This window comes from Gossypium arboreum, chromosome 6 (genome assembly GCF_025698485.1).
Source record: "Gossypium arboreum isolate Shixiya-1 chromosome 6, ASM2569848v2, whole genome shotgun sequence".
Lineage (NCBI taxonomy): Eukaryota > Viridiplantae > Streptophyta > Magnoliopsida > Malvales > Malvaceae > Gossypium > Gossypium arboreum.
Genome location: NC_069075.1, coordinates 4,375,072 through 4,390,107, shown reverse-complemented (window position 1 = coordinate 4,390,107; position 15,036 = coordinate 4,375,072). Strand labels below are relative to the sequence as shown.

At 32.9% G+C, this 15,036-nt stretch overlaps 2 protein-coding genes across 2 annotated transcripts; both read left to right on the top strand.

Annotated features, from left to right (window-relative positions):
- Positions 1 to 5,696: 5,696 nt before the first annotated feature.
- Positions 5,697 to 10,125, top strand: LOC108486567 (serine/threonine-protein kinase AtPK2/AtPK19-like). Its single transcript, XM_017790685.2, has 7 exons — positions 5,697 to 5,852; positions 7,313 to 8,247; positions 8,420 to 8,502; positions 8,605 to 8,725; positions 8,987 to 9,160; positions 9,252 to 9,359; positions 9,557 to 10,125. Exons 2-7 carry the CDS (start codon positions 7,576 to 7,578, stop codon positions 9,848 to 9,850), a joined length of 1,452 nt encoding a protein of 483 aa, XP_017646174.1. The 5' UTR covers positions 5,697 to 5,852; positions 7,313 to 7,575; the 3' UTR covers positions 9,851 to 10,125.
- A 465-nt stretch (positions 10,126 to 10,590) lies between these two features.
- On the top strand, positions 10,591 to 14,040 carry LOC108484449 (probable U3 small nucleolar RNA-associated protein 11). Its single transcript, XM_017788236.2, has 9 exons — positions 10,591 to 11,032; positions 11,504 to 11,607; positions 11,716 to 11,806; positions 11,915 to 12,006; positions 12,112 to 12,205; positions 12,317 to 12,396; positions 13,025 to 13,108; positions 13,249 to 13,348; positions 13,763 to 14,040. Exons 2-9 carry the CDS (start codon positions 11,552 to 11,554, stop codon positions 13,853 to 13,855), a joined length of 690 nt encoding a protein of 229 aa, XP_017643725.1. The 5' UTR covers positions 10,591 to 11,032; positions 11,504 to 11,551; the 3' UTR covers positions 13,856 to 14,040.
- Positions 14,041 to 15,036: the final 996 nt, after the last annotated feature.

The window sequence follows — 15,036 nt, the reverse complement described above, 5'->3', positions numbered from 1 at the left end:
GGCTACAATGTTCATTTTGGTACCTAAGTTTTTTTGTTTTGATACTTGAAATTTTCTCTGTCTCAGTTAAGTATTTGAATTTGACTTCAATGTTCAATTTGGAATTTGAGCATTTCTTTTTTATCCCAATCAAGTACTTTGGTTTTTTACTAGGGCATATGTGTCATAATATTTATTAGGTACTAAATTGAATATTGAAGCTAAACTCAAATACTAAATAGTATATTAACCTTTTTTTAAAAGGTGAACTTACTTGCCAGTAGCCAGTATGCTAGTGCCTCATTTTGGCTATCGATGGTCGATAGTTTGAAAACTTATTCAAAAGTTCCAATGTGGGTTGTTGTTCATGAATCGAGTAGGGTTGGACTCATTAATCCTATCAACACTAAATGGTTGCTTAAGTTTGGTGTGACTCGCAATATGAATCAGCTAATTAATAGCTTTGATTGGCTAGGCCTAAAACGTGCATTCGATCCTACCAATAAGCTAAACCATGTTGAGCTACTTCCAAATGAAAATGGGAGAAGTACCAAGCGGAGTGATCTTGAACCGTTGATGCAAGAACGATGAACGGAAAATTCAGGGGTTAAATCATGAATGAAACATTATTATTTTTTAATACATTAGAAAAACATCAAGACTGTCGTTGATAAGACTTGAGAGCCTGAAAAACCTTGGAACTGGTATCAAATATCTGAGCTCTTCTATTGTAATCCATAGAGTCCCTTCCCTGATCATCCCCCATAATTGCTTCAGTTTCCAAACATTCCAACAGCTCCACCATTCCCTTCCTTCCTTTGCACCTTTCACTCACCCTCTCATCTCTCATCCACTTCTTTTTCTTCTCGTTTCTTCTCAGCCAATAACCCTGAATCCCAACCCATACACCCAACTATTACTCCATGGCTTTGCATACCTCTAAGAGCTGACGATGGTATCCTTAACAGACGACGGCAGTAGCTCATTTGGCTTGATATTGGGAACTTTTTGGTGATGGTGTTGATGGGGTGTGTTCTAGTGTGACAAAGACAAGTAAATTCCATGTTGTGTGGCTCTAAATTGAGCTTATGAGATTACTTGGGTGTGGTTTTTATATAGAAAGAGATTGGGAGCTGAAAATAAGGGCCGGTCCACGTATCCACAATGAACCACTATTCTAGTCGTGGTTGTAGAGTTGGGATATATATGTGTATATATATATAAAAAACATAAGTCTACTGTATTTTGCTCTTTTTATTAAAAAATAAGTAAATTAGTTCATCCATATTAAACAAATAATAAAAGATCATTCTATTAAAATTTTACTCATTTCTACTATAAAAATTCGTTTATGTACATAAACACGAGGTACATGTTAACCAATTAATAGAAAAAATTAATTTACTCTTTAATTTAATATATAAAATTTATTTATTTATTTTTCAAATAAAAGATAAAATATAACCTAATTCCTAATACATAAAAATTCCTAATACATAATTTTTATGATAATTTCATGAATATATGTACAGAAGGCACACAATTCAAAGGATAATCTTTCACTAATAGATGTGTTGTCTTATTTTACTGCTCAAGATGGTCCTAAATTCCTCGCACAAAGGCACACGATTCAAAGGCAAGGCATCCCTTTGTCTATACTCGATGGGGCTTTGTCCATTTTTAGTTTTAGTTAATGGATCAGTCGGTGGACATTCTCACAGCTTGTTCATTGCAAGGTGAAGGTGAAATAAGAAACATCTAAGCTTTATATTTGGAGGCTTTTTTTTTTTTTTGTGTTTAATGTTGAAATCCGTTCAAGTTTAGCGACATAAAGAAGAAATATAATAGTCAATTATAAAACTATGGAAAGAAAAAAAATAGGCTTAAAAATGTCGCTCAATTAGAATGTGTTAGATGACACTTCAACTTAAGAAATGTAACGTGACATTTATATGTATTAACAGTAAAAATAGATTTAAAAAAATAAAATTATAGAAAATTCTAAAATAACTTACAAAATAAAAATATAAAAACATTACTAGGTCAATTACCGGTCAACGGTCGTTCAACACCCGCTCAACATTTGGTCAATATTGATCAATGGTTCGTCAATACTAGTCAAAGTCAAAGGGTAATTTCTATTTATTATATTTTTATTAGTTAAATTATTTTTATTTTTTAGAATTTTTAATCTATTTTTGTTTTTATTACATATGGATGCCATGTGACATTTTTTAATTGGATTGAAGTGTCATGTGGCACATTGTAATTGGGCCACATTTCAATCGATTTTTTTAACGGTAATGGGCTTTTTTTAACAGCAATGAGTTTTTTTAAATGGTAATGGAATGAACTGAAAACAAAACAAAATTTCAAGTATCAATCTAAGTAAAAAATAATTGAAGTACCAAAGTAAGAAAAATAATATACTTTAAGGACCAAATGATGCTTTAAGTTGAATAAATAATTCATAAGCTTCACAATTTATTTATTTAAAATTATTCTATCCAAAATTTTTATTCCATTCATATAAAATGATTAAAAACTCCACAAACTAGATTAAAAGTTAAGTCACTAACATATGTATTTATTATATGTAAAAAAATACATGTCAATGCATTGACTCTATTTGTAGATTTTTTTTTTATTTCATTGATAGTTGACAAGATAATAATCCTTTATCATCTTCCATATCTTTCAAAGTTTTCTCTTAGTTTCTATAGCTTTTGAAGCAACAAAGTCAATAATTGCAAAAATAGAGGAGTTTTGTTAAGAGCAGTGGCAACTGTGAGTAGCATTGTGTAATAACAACAATCAACAAAAAGTACTTGTTTACGCAATTCAGATTCCTTATAATTACAAGGTCTTATCTAGAGAGATAATCCATTATCATTTAACCTTGTACAATCTGCAATTTAAGTCTTATCACACCCTTATATAGCAACATCACTATTACACAAGATCTAGACCACCCTTAGAATGTTGATTATGAACAAAACATAAGAAACCAAACACACAAAGATCATCAAATAAAGGAGGGCTACCAAATAACATTTCATAGGGTGTTTTATTGTAAAGTAGAGGTGAAGGAGTTGGATTAATGAGATGAGAAGCAACCAACACACATTCCTTCTAAAAAGATATAGGCAAATTTCTCTGGAAACAAAAAGCACAAGCTACAGTTAAAATATGTTGATGTTTCCTCTCTACTCTCCTATTTTGTTGAGGAGTATCGACATAAGATGTTTGAAAAATAATGCTATTTGCAAGAAAATAATCCTGGAAACAATTAAATTCCGTCCCATTATCACTTCTAACACATTTTACTTGTTGAGAAAATTGACGATCAACCATAACAATGAATGACATGAAAACTTTGAAAACCTCCTTTTATTAGCCAATGGATATACCCAAACAACCCAAAAGAAATCATCAACCAATGTAAAAAAATAACGAAATCCACAATATGAGAGAATGTCACAAAAGCCCCATAAATCACAATGAACTAACTCAATAATATGAATGGCTTTCTGTTCACTAATTGGAAAGCTATTTTTAGTTTACTTAGCACTATGACGAATTTCACATGTTTTATTCAAATGATCTTCAGAGTTACTAACATAAGGAAGTAATTTTACTATTTTCTCGGAAGGATGACCCAATCTTCTATTCCAAAGTTCCAAAGAGGATGAAACTACAATCGAAACAGCTTTGACCGTTGAAACCTGCTAGAAGTAGTAAAATTCATCTCGTCTCTCACCCGCTCCAATCAACTTCCTCGAATAAATGTCCTAAATAGCACATATGTTAATAGAAAATTGGACAAAATAGTTCATATTATCATTTAACTGGGAAACCAAAATTAAATTGCAGTTTAATTTAGGAACGTAAAAAACGTGATTTAAGTTAATTCTATTCGTCAATTTAAACATTCATTCTTGGGTAGCCACCACTGTTTGGTCATCAAGGAGTCCTACGAAACATGCTACAACATCTCTCACATTTGTCAAACATATAAGATCATCCGTAACATGATTTGAACACCCCATATCAATAATCTAATTATTCTTGGGCTTATCGAACAACACCAAAAGAGACTGTCATTGCTCAGCGTTAAAACTAGGAAGTGTCATCTCCCTAATGGTGGAGGAGGAGAAGACTCGCTACCAGTCATTTAGAACGATGAAAGAAAAAAATTGATAAAATATAATATCCCATAATAATATCCTATAATATCCCATTAGGAATCAAATTGTTAAGAGATAATATCCTATAATATCTGTTAGAGTTATGTAATCTAAATTCTTGTTAAAAAAACTGTGGCAAAATAGGGGGATTTATGGGTACGATATAAGCTGTACAAGTGGAATCCATATAGAAGTACACTTTTTTCTATTTGATATTGATTAGAATAAGGTGTTTTAACCTTATTACACTGCTTCTATTTGACATTGATTAGAATAAAGTTTTTCAACCTATAAATGGAATGTAGTCTAAATTCCTCTTGTATCATTTGAATTCGACATTAGTAAGTTTTCTTCTCCTCTACTCGTGGCTTTTTCTTGAAAGGGTTTCCACATACAATCTGTATGTTCTTATTTTTCTTTCTTTTGTTTTGCGATCGTTATATATTATCATTATCAACGTTCAACTTTTACAATATCCCATTAAAAATCAAATTACTAAACTATAATATCTCATAATAATAATATAACCTACCATGTTCTAACTTTTGGTTACCAACTTCAATATATTGCAATATAGCCTCTGATCTATGCAATGATCATAGAAGTTTTGTTCTTCAATACTTCTCTTCAATGAAATCTTTCTTGGTAAACTCCAAATATTTGTTGACACATATTGTAAGGAATGTTTAACCTTTCCTTTTGAAAACCTTCCCACTTTTTTTTTTCTCTAGCCTTGTTAGTAGCCTCGTTTGTCATAGAGGGAACACCAACTTCATTCAACTTTTTATTCTTATATTTAGAAGTTAACAGAACATTTGACCTTTCTTTTCTTGCACATTATAGGCTTCGTATTTAAAACCCTATAATTTAAAGGTTAATGTATGTTATTCAACTTCAAAAAGTTACAATACGAGTATTGAATTATTCAAAAATTTTCATTTAAATTATCGGGCTGTTAAAATCATTATAGTATGATTTTTTTTCGTTCACACTGCTTACACCAATTGAAAGCTCTCATTCTTTTTATTTTTTATAATTCATTTTTTTATGGAACAACTTTAAATATTACAAATTTGCAAATCGAAATTCAAAAAACTTTCTTCTTCAATATCTAACATTGACCTTTAAATTAACTTGAATCTAAGGTATGTTTTTCTGCTCGTCGATGAATACGAATCCACTTTACCCATCATTGAATCGTCACTTAGAGCTCACTAACAAGACCCATTATAATCAGTAACTTAAATAAAAACTTTCAAATAGTTCAATAATTTAAAAACTTTTAAATTATTTAGTGACTATTTTGTATATTTTTTAAAAATTAAATAATCAAATAATATTATTAATTTTTAATAACTATATTAATGTGCTCCAACGCATTTAGACTTATATCTACCTGTATTGACAACAATACGAATATTAATTGAATTAAGACAATATTACTTTTATTAATGCCATTTGAGAAAGTCTAATCAGTGCTTTTCCCAAAAACGTATAGCCGCATATATTAGAATTAAAATTTTTCTCTATGGACCATTCAAAAACTGCCACGTAATTGCAGATGGAAACGTGTATTCGCATGGAATCGAAGCAGTTTTAATTCGAGCCACCTCTCCTATTTTATATTCTTTTTCATTTTTTCACAGAACGCCTTCTTCTCCGCGTTGCCTCTGCAGTCCACTAAAGGTTTCTCCTTTTCCTTTCCCTTTATTTACAGTTTTTTTTTTTATAAAATTCTTCGTATTGTTGTTATTTCTTTGGTTAGTGGTGTTTCTTTTTATTTTTTTGTTCGAAAATCTAATATTGAACTTTGAATTGCTTTTCCGATTCGTCATTGGGATCTCCGTTTATGATTGCCCTTTGAGCTGCACAGATCTCGTTCTGCTTTTGTTTTTTTTCTTTAAATTTTATATTTTTCATGTTGAATTATATAGACTGTCAAATTGAATAGGTTTTGATAGGTCAATTTGGGGTTTAATTCAGATATTAAAATTTTTGAATCATTTTGGGTTCTCATTTTTTTTCTGGTTGGGTTATCTTTAGGAATCTTAGGCTTACTTTTTCGGTTCATTTTGGATTTGGGTTATTTGAGTTTAATTATTTTTTTAATGTTAGGATGATTTCAGATTCGGGTAATTTTGGGATTGGGTTGTGCTAGTTCCGCTTTTTGCCTTTTTGTCAGGTTGGCTTGGTTTGGATTCGGTTAATTGGGTTGGGTTTTGATTAGGGTCAAAATTGACATTAAATTATAAATTGTTGAGGGGGATCGGCTCCTCTGCGAGAAGTCCTCGAAGTGTCGGGGAGGCCGACCCTGTCCCTCAATAATAGAAAGTATTGTCTCTGGGGAAGGGTTTTGTCCCCCCTCCACCGAGAGCCGTGTATGGCTCATGGAGGGGAGTGCCTCGGGAACGGGGCCGGATCCTCAAGGACAATATTTCGAAGACTTCTCCTGGAGGAGCTGATCCCCCCTCAACATAAATGTTACTGAATTACGTAATACTATGTGTGAAGCAGAGTTTTCTTCTGCTTTAACTTTTGGGTTAAGGTAAAGCATTGTGTTGACATGAATTTTGAGCTATAAATAAAATAGGAACAAAACTTGCCTTAGTGTGTATCCTAATTGTTAGATAAAAATGTATCTTATGAATCAGATAAAAACTGAGTATTATAAATGATGAAGTGAATATTTAGGAAGATGGTTTGAACATATAGCAATTATTGAAGTAAATTTTGCTTTATTTTTGCACTTGTAACATGAAGTTGAATATTGTCATTAAGTAGAAATTTTTGATTTTTTTAGTTGGTGAGGTTTATTTTCAGTTTTAAAACAGTGAAACTAAAGAGGTGGTGTCTGTCAAATAAAGATGTGGTAATGCATTAGTTTTAAGCTCATTTGGCTTGTTACAGTGTTTGAATGTTGCAACATAGTATACATTTTAGCTACTTAAATTCCAGTGTTCACCACTTCTTTGCATGTTGTTCTAAGACACAGTTGAATGTTCTCTTTCTTTCTTTCCTTTTTTAAAGAATTTATCTGCCTCTTCTGCATTAATGCTTTTCTTTCCCCGACATTCATACTACGTTAAGGTGATTAATAGGACTACCATTTATAGCTGGAACTGACTCTGTGTCGCCTTGGGCTACAGATTTGCGAACCAGATCTTAATGAATTCAAGAAGCACTGTTGCATCCACAGTTTCCTGCCAATCGGGAAACAAGAACGACTTTCTCTTCTGGATTTTGGCTTGCTTGCTTCCAAGTTTCCTCGGAACCCTTGTTGCATACGTTAACTTTCAGTTGTTTAAGGCCATTGTACGGTGCCCCTCTTCATCTATTCGCATCTTGGAATCTTTACAACTATAGCCTCAAAGGCTTTTTAGAGTAATCTGCGTCATTTCTTAAAAGCAGCATGGTTTCCTCACACTTATCTAGTTTAAATGGGTCCCGCTTGCACAAAGGCTTCCAGAATCAGTTGCTTTTTTCCACCGGACAACCTGATACACCGACCTCTGATCATCTTGAGTTTGATTTCTCTGATGTGTTTGGACCTGCTTCAGTTCAAGCCTCAACTGAAATCAGCACAGAGAATCCCAAAAATCTGATTGTGGCAACTGAATCAAATGAACTGCTTTATGATGATCCAGCTGTCATCTGTAGCCGCTCCCACTCCTTGGTTGGCCCCTCAACTTATGTTAGCCAGTCATTGAAACATAGCAAGCTTACATTACGTGAAATAGGGGATTCCTTGGAACTTGTAGAAGGAGCTAGGGAAGAGGCTCAAGAAGAGCTTAGGAAACCATCAATTGATGATGTTATTCCGGAGAACCCTCATGGTCTCGTAGAGAGCCAACACCAGTCTGTAGGACTCAAAGATTTTGAAGTTTTGAAGGTTGTTGGCCAAGGTGCTTTTGGAAGGGTTTATCAAGTAAGGAGGAATGATACCTCAGACATATATGCAATGAAGGTCATGCGCAAGGATAAGATTATGGAGAAAAATCACGCTGAGTACATGAAATCTGAGAGGGATATATTAACAAAAGTGGATCATCCCTTCATTGTGCAGCTCAGATACTCCTTCCAGGTAATGATGTTCTAGCAGAATAATGTTTTGATATTTCTGGTTGCTTTATTCTCTTATGGTATTCACAAGTTTAGATGCTGCCATGCTATAGTTGTATATTTTGGCAGTCCAAACTTTTTGTACTCCCATATTTAGTATATATGCTAATTTATTCATTTAACATTTCCTGCAGACCAAATATAGACTGTACCTTGTGCTTGACTTTGTTAACGGGGGGCATCTTTTCTTCCAGCTTTATCGCCAGGGCTTATTCAGGTACGGCATTGTAAGCTGTGACAATTTTTTGTATTTGTATTGTATTTGTATTTATAATTTAAATTTTTGGAGTGGACCAACATTTTTCATTTTCTTCTTCAGGGAAGATTTGGCTCGCATATATACTGCAGAGATAGTATCAGCTGTTTCTCATCTCCATTCTAATGGTATAATGCACAGGGATCTCAAACCTGAAAATATTCTTCTAGACGCAGAGGGACATGTAAGCATTTGCAAAATGCTGTGTGTGGGTGCAAATGTTGTTTTTCATGCTTATACCAGAATTTGAGGTTCCCAAACTCCAAAATAGTGTTCTGTATATATTTGCATGTGACCTGATGGTCGGTTTCTGTGGTGGTCACAACCTATGTGATTGCATATGATTGTTCGACTCTGTGCATTGCCGACTCATTTTTAACATTGATTGCATTGATTGATTTCTAAACTACTTTCATGGTGGTTCGTGCTACCTCTATTTTACCAGGTTATGCTGACTGATTTCGGCCTGGCAAAGGAATTTAATGAAAATACAAGATCCAATTCCATGTGTGGAACTTTGGAATATATGTCCCCAGAAATTGTACTTGGCAAAGGCCATGACAAGGCAGCTGATTGGTGGAGTGTGGGAATTCTATTGTATGAAATGCTTACTGGGAAGGTTGGTATTCTTGATTTATGATCTTGAGTGCGTGTCATTCATCGCTTTGTCATTCTTAGCTTATTTTTGTTTATTGTTTACTGTTTTGCAGCCACCCTTTAGTGGTGGAAACAGACAGAAGATACAGGATAAGATAATAAAGGAAAAGATAAAGCTGCCGGCATTTTTGTCTAGTGAAGCACACTCAATCCTCAAGGGGGTAATTTCAGTTTCTTACGCCTTTAATGTACCGTTCCATGCTTTGAAAAGTCCAATACTTATCTAGCTGTAATCATTCCGCCTGGTGATTCGGTTTGAATTTTTCCTGCCTCTAGATGACAAATCATGGTATAGGTTGATTCTTCAAATAATTAATGTGGAATTTTAGATATAAATGAATTTTGTTATTTCCTACAGCTGCTGCAGAAAGATGCAAGCAAGCGGCTTGGCAGTGGACAAGGTGGTAGTGAGGAGATCAAACGGCATAAGTGGTTCAAGTCCATTAACTGGAAGAAATTAGAAGCTAGACAGATAAGGCCAAGTTTTCTCCCTGAAGTTGCCGGGAGCCAATGTATTGCGAATTTCGAGGAGTGCTGGACTAACATGCCAGTTCATGATTCTCCGGTTGCTAGCCCAACGTTCGGGGAGAATCCATTCAAAGGGTTCACGTATGTGAGGCCTGCAGCCTCATTTCTTAACAGAAATGCTTGATATCGACTTCGGAGGTTCCCTGTTCACCTACTATTCCTATTCCCAAGTGACTGCAGATGGCTGTTCCACTGGCAGCAGGCATCTGTTCTATCATTTAAGTTTGATGTTTGTCCAACTTGTCAATTATGAACTTTCGTATTTTTATCTTGTCATGTTTGTTTCGCTAGTTAAAACATTGCTGTCTGCTCTTAAAACATGTTTGTTGAGAAAACACCAGACAAACTTGATGTTGTTTTAATGTTTCCTGATATGAAAAGCAAATATTTTTAGTTTCACCTAGATTATTTAGATTATTTCCTATTTACTTAATTACATGGTTAATGATAGTAAGACAGAAATATATAGCAAAAACCCAATTGAAGATTTTACTTCTCATGTGTGTATATATAAAGGCAAATTATGATTTTGGGTTTTTTTTTAATGCTCGAATTTGGAATCTAGTACTTATTCCTTAATTACACATAATTTAGTCTTCAATGTTTATAATAGTTAATTTCAATAGATAACGCCATTAACATATTAAACTAGTGAAAGGGTGTTTTTAAAAATTCATGTAAGAATTATGATGGGGATGGTTACTAGACTTGATCATGGGTCGGGTCACTCGGCTCAGTCTGAAGGTTCGTTCAAAAAATAAGAGAGTTTGGGTGAAAATGTAAGCCCGAAAAATAGACTTAGATAAAAATGAGGCTTGTTTAAAAAAAGAGTCGGGTTTTGAGTGCATATTTTTTGTCCGGGCCCGGCCCGAATTATATAATAAATATTTTAATTTATTTTAAATTTTTAACTTTACTTTCACTTTCACATTCGTGCCTTACTGCCCTTATTCCTAATTCCAAAATCAAAATCCCTAACTCACCACCACCTCCATCGGCAGTACCACTCACCAGTCACCTGTCAAAATTAATATGGGGTTGGGCTCGGGTTTAACAATTTTTATTATACTTATTCTCTCTATTTTTATTCTACTATAATTTGTTTTTACTTTGTTAGCCCATTATAAATTTATAATTATATAATATATTAACTATTTTTTTCTTTCTTTCTTACTTAAACACTATATCCCCTTTATTTTCTTCCCCCTTTTTCCTCTCATTTACCATCCTTACCTTTGCCTCTGTATTTCAATCTCTGCAAAAAAAACCCCAGCCCAGCATCATCATCTTCATAAAAGCAAATCAGGTATGTTAAAAATCTCATAAATTATCACGGTTCTTTTTATCTGTTTACTAAAGTTCTATTCTTGTTATGGTTTTTTTTTTCTGTTTCTGATTCTGGGCAAAGTAAAGTTCGGAAGTGTCCTGTTTTGACACGCTTCAATATCTGTCCGGTACTTATCCGGCCGTGTCGACGGCGTGTTCATGTCGGACACCCGTACGACACTGGTACGAGGGGATTTTCCCCGTGTCGGTGCTTCCTAGCTGGTAGCAAATTTTATCATGTTTATGTTACTATTATTTATTTGTAGTTGATTAATTTTTTATATTTTTTTCTGCTTTTAATTTGAATTAATGAATTTGGTTGTTATTAGTTTCTCGATGGAATTAGGGTTTTAGGGTTAAATTTAGACTGCAGTCTTTTCCATTTATTTTGCTGGCTATTTTGATTTTGTAGCATTGCACCATATTCATAAGTTGCTTCATCTGCAATTAGGTTTTAACCGTGAAGTTCTGGTGATTATTTGCTTTTCCTTACCTGAAAATGTCATCATTAAGGAATGCTATCAACAGACGTGCTCACAAGGAACGAGCTCAACCGTGAGTCTCAGCTTTTTTTTTTTCCCTTTATTATAGCCATGCATTCTACATAACTTTTCCTTATTGTGCATTTGCTTTCGTGTTGTTCAATACTTGGTTATATTTTAGGTCATCGAGGAAAAAATTTGGGCTTCTTGAGAAACACAAGGATTATGTCGTCCGTGCGAAAGCATTCCACAAGAAGGAAGAAACGTTACGGGCAAGTTTATATGTTTAGTGCATTCAATTTCTTGCTGTTTATATTATAGTATGTGCTCACTAATTTCTTCCTCTTTTTTTGTGCTCTTTCTGTTGATTTGCTCTACAGAAACTCAAGGAGAAAGCTGCATTCAGAAACCCAGATGAATTTTACTTTCAGATGATAAAAACGAGAACTGTGGATGGAGTTCATAAACTTGAGTAAAATACAGCTTTCTTGTTTATACTGTTTTCTATTCAGGCTTGTAAATGTAGAAAGCTTATTTGGTCTTCTTTTCTTGTTTTCCGAATTCTTTATTTGTATAGGAGTCTGGCTAACAAATACACTCAAGAAGAACTCATGCTAATGAAAACTCAAGACATAGGATATATACTACAGAAATTGCAAAGTGAAAGGAAGGTACCAATGAATGATTTTTGGTTTATCAAGGGGTATATGATATTTCCTACATGGTCATGGTGATGAAAACTATGTGCAACTAATCATCGCTACTATTTTATTCTGCTGCAGAAAATTGAGAAGCTAACTGCAGTGTTGCATTCTGTTGATAATCATCCATCTAACAGACACATTTACTATGCCGAGGATAGGTTTGATTTCTTAATATCAGTATATCACCCTTTTTTTTATTCCTTGTCTCTGGTTGTTAGCTAGAAACAGAAATTGTGAGCTGTTGTTGTACAAGACTAGTATAGGGTGATACCCTTTCAAGTAAAAAAGTGATTTACCTTTAGTTTGCCTTCTTTGAAATTCAACCGTAAAGTACCTACTTATCTTCTATTGTTCTACCAGATTCTTTAAATAATATCCATCATGAAATTTGATTTTTTAAGCTCTTTGGAAGTTTTAGTAACATTTATCATATTAATTAGTGATACTTCTGTAGTGTCAGAAATGCATCCATGATTGGCCAAAAGAGAAAAACAAAAAAGAAATATAGTTGAAATTGCTTGCTTTTGTTTTCATTGATTAGAAAAAATACTCTGATTTTGCATCCGTGGTTGCTTTCATTGGTATGGTTGTTGGACCGGTAAAATTAGTTGAAATATAGTTCTTGAGCCCTAAGATATAGAACAGGTATATGTTCTCATTATCTTCACAAACTGGGAAAAAAAAAAAAAAGGAGACCTTTTGATGAATCAAAGTAAATTTTATACTTATTGATATTATGTATTGTTTTGAAATATAAGAAATACGTATTCATATATTATCTTACAGGGAAGAAGCTAGAGAATTACAGTCACAAGCTTCAGAAAGCAGAGTTACTCCCCCTTCTGGTGATTTCCCTGATCTTATTAAAAGGTTAGTTAATTGACAACATTTTACATGGTGTGTTTGATAAATAACTGGAATGGCCATTGACAATATGTTCACTGCCATAAGTTGTCTTCATCTTGATCATGATTTCCCATCTTTACACATTTTTGACTTTTCACATGTAGGAAGACAGCTGCTTCTTACAGGGAATTAGAAGCCAGGAAGAGTAGAGTGAATCAGCTGGAGAAGCTATATATGGAAATGTCACTGAAGAAGGAATTACAGGTACGGGTAATATTTTAGGGTTTAATTGCATCAGATGTCCTCAAACTATAGTCCAGAGTCTAAACTATTATCCAAATCCAAACTTCAAATCATAGTAATTGAGCTCTGATGGACTTGTCAACTTAAGCATCAGCAGAGGCGTTAAATATTAGCTTTCATTTTGATGTTGAGCATGTTTAAAACACGAAAAAACAAATTTTAAATACATGTGTACTTGTTGGATTGATAGTTTGGATTTAAAGTGTTCAAAAAATGGAACTCACTTTAAATCCATGCTGTTCTTACGATAAAATTTGAGCACGTGTTTTAAATATGCTTTATGTCAAATCTAGTGCAATCAATCCAACATTTTAAGAAAATTTCAATATAATGTGGACAATGCATTTAAATTTTAAAATCGGTTTCATGGTACAGAAAAAGGGTCGGAAGCGGAAACTCCGTGAAGACGAGTTAGTATGTCCAACCTCCAAGCTAGTGTATAAATGGAGATCAGAAAGAAAGAGGTGACAAAGATGGTTGTGTTGGTGAAGGAGGCAATTTGGCTTTAGCAGCTTTCCCCATGTTTTGAGAGAGATCTAAGCCATAAATATTGAAAGTTTTGCATTGTTATGATTTTCAGGGGCATGGGACCAATTATATATGATGTGAGAATTATTATTACTTAAATGAGTTATTTATTTATTATGTCTGAACTCTATTGAATTCAATTTAATCCTAAATACTTTATATTACATTATTTTTATATATTATGTAATTTAAAACACATTAAAAATAAATCTATACTAAATATATAATATTACTTTAACGTAAACATTAAAATAAAGTTAAGATGATTATATAAAAAATTTAATAAATAAAAATATATAAAATTATTAAATATTAAAATAATATAATAAAATATTTTTTTAAAAATTAAAAATAATCGGAAGGGCCTAAAATGGGCTTGGGTTAGTTTTTTGTAAATATGAACGAATTTGAGAAAATTTTTAGGCCCAGATTTCAAGTTGAGCCAAGCTTGGGTAAGTATAAAATATGTTAATATCATGTTTAAACTCGGCTCATGAGCACCTCTATGCTATTGGTAGTTTTACGCATTGTGCTAAAAAGAGCAGATATGATCAGAATCTATAATGAGATTATTAAAAATAATTTATTATAATCATATTTTTTAAAATTTAATCAACTTAAGCTATGGATTATCGATTATTAAAATATACAAAGCCGAACCAACTGACTTAATTGACTCACAATTATTATTTTTAATTTATTTCAAATACATTTATAATATAATATAATATATAATTTTAATTACCTAAACCCAAAATTTAACTACCCTACCCTACCCAACCCAACCAACAATCCATTAATACTAGCCCAAGATTTATTTATTTTTACTTAAACACAAACCCAATTACCCAATGGATTTAATTAAAGATAAACTCATTAAACAATTAGCAAATTTATATTTTTATCGCTGAATTTTAAAAATTATAAAATGATCACTAAACTATTTAAAACTTTTCATTTAAGTCACTGGACTATTAAAATCACTGTTGTACGGCCTTATTTATTTGCACTACCTATACTAATCGAAAAGTCTCCTTCTTTCCCTTTCTCTTGAACATCATGGATCTGCAAACCAAAATCTACACAATTCCCTTTTTTGATCTTCAACACTGACTATCAAA

What these genes read in the sequence shown, in the direction of transcription:
- LOC108486567 (XM_017790685.2), top strand. Translation starts at nt 7,576, where the DNA reads ATGGTTTCCTCACACTTATCTAGTTTAAATGGGTCCCGCTTGCACAAA. An exon ending in AGCTCAGATACTCCTTCCAG is followed by an intron (nt 8,248 to 8,419) that starts GTAATGATGTTC and finishes CATTTCCTGCAG; the next exon opens with ACCAAATATAGACTGTACCT. An exon ending in TATCGCCAGGGCTTATTCAG is followed by an intron (nt 8,503 to 8,604) that starts GTACGGCATTGT and finishes TTTCTTCTTCAG; the next exon opens with GGAAGATTTGGCTCGCATAT.
- LOC108484449 (XM_017788236.2), top strand. Translation starts at nt 11,552, where the DNA reads ATGTCATCATTAAGGAATGCTATCAACAGACGTGCTCACAAGGAACGA. An exon ending in ATTTACTATGCCGAGGATAG is followed by an intron (nt 12,397 to 13,024) that starts GTTTGATTTCTT and finishes ATTATCTTACAG; the next exon opens with GGAAGAAGCTAGAGAATTAC. An exon ending in CACTGAAGAAGGAATTACAG is followed by an intron (nt 13,349 to 13,762) that starts GTACGGGTAATA and finishes TTCATGGTACAG; the next exon opens with AAAAAGGGTCGGAAGCGGAA.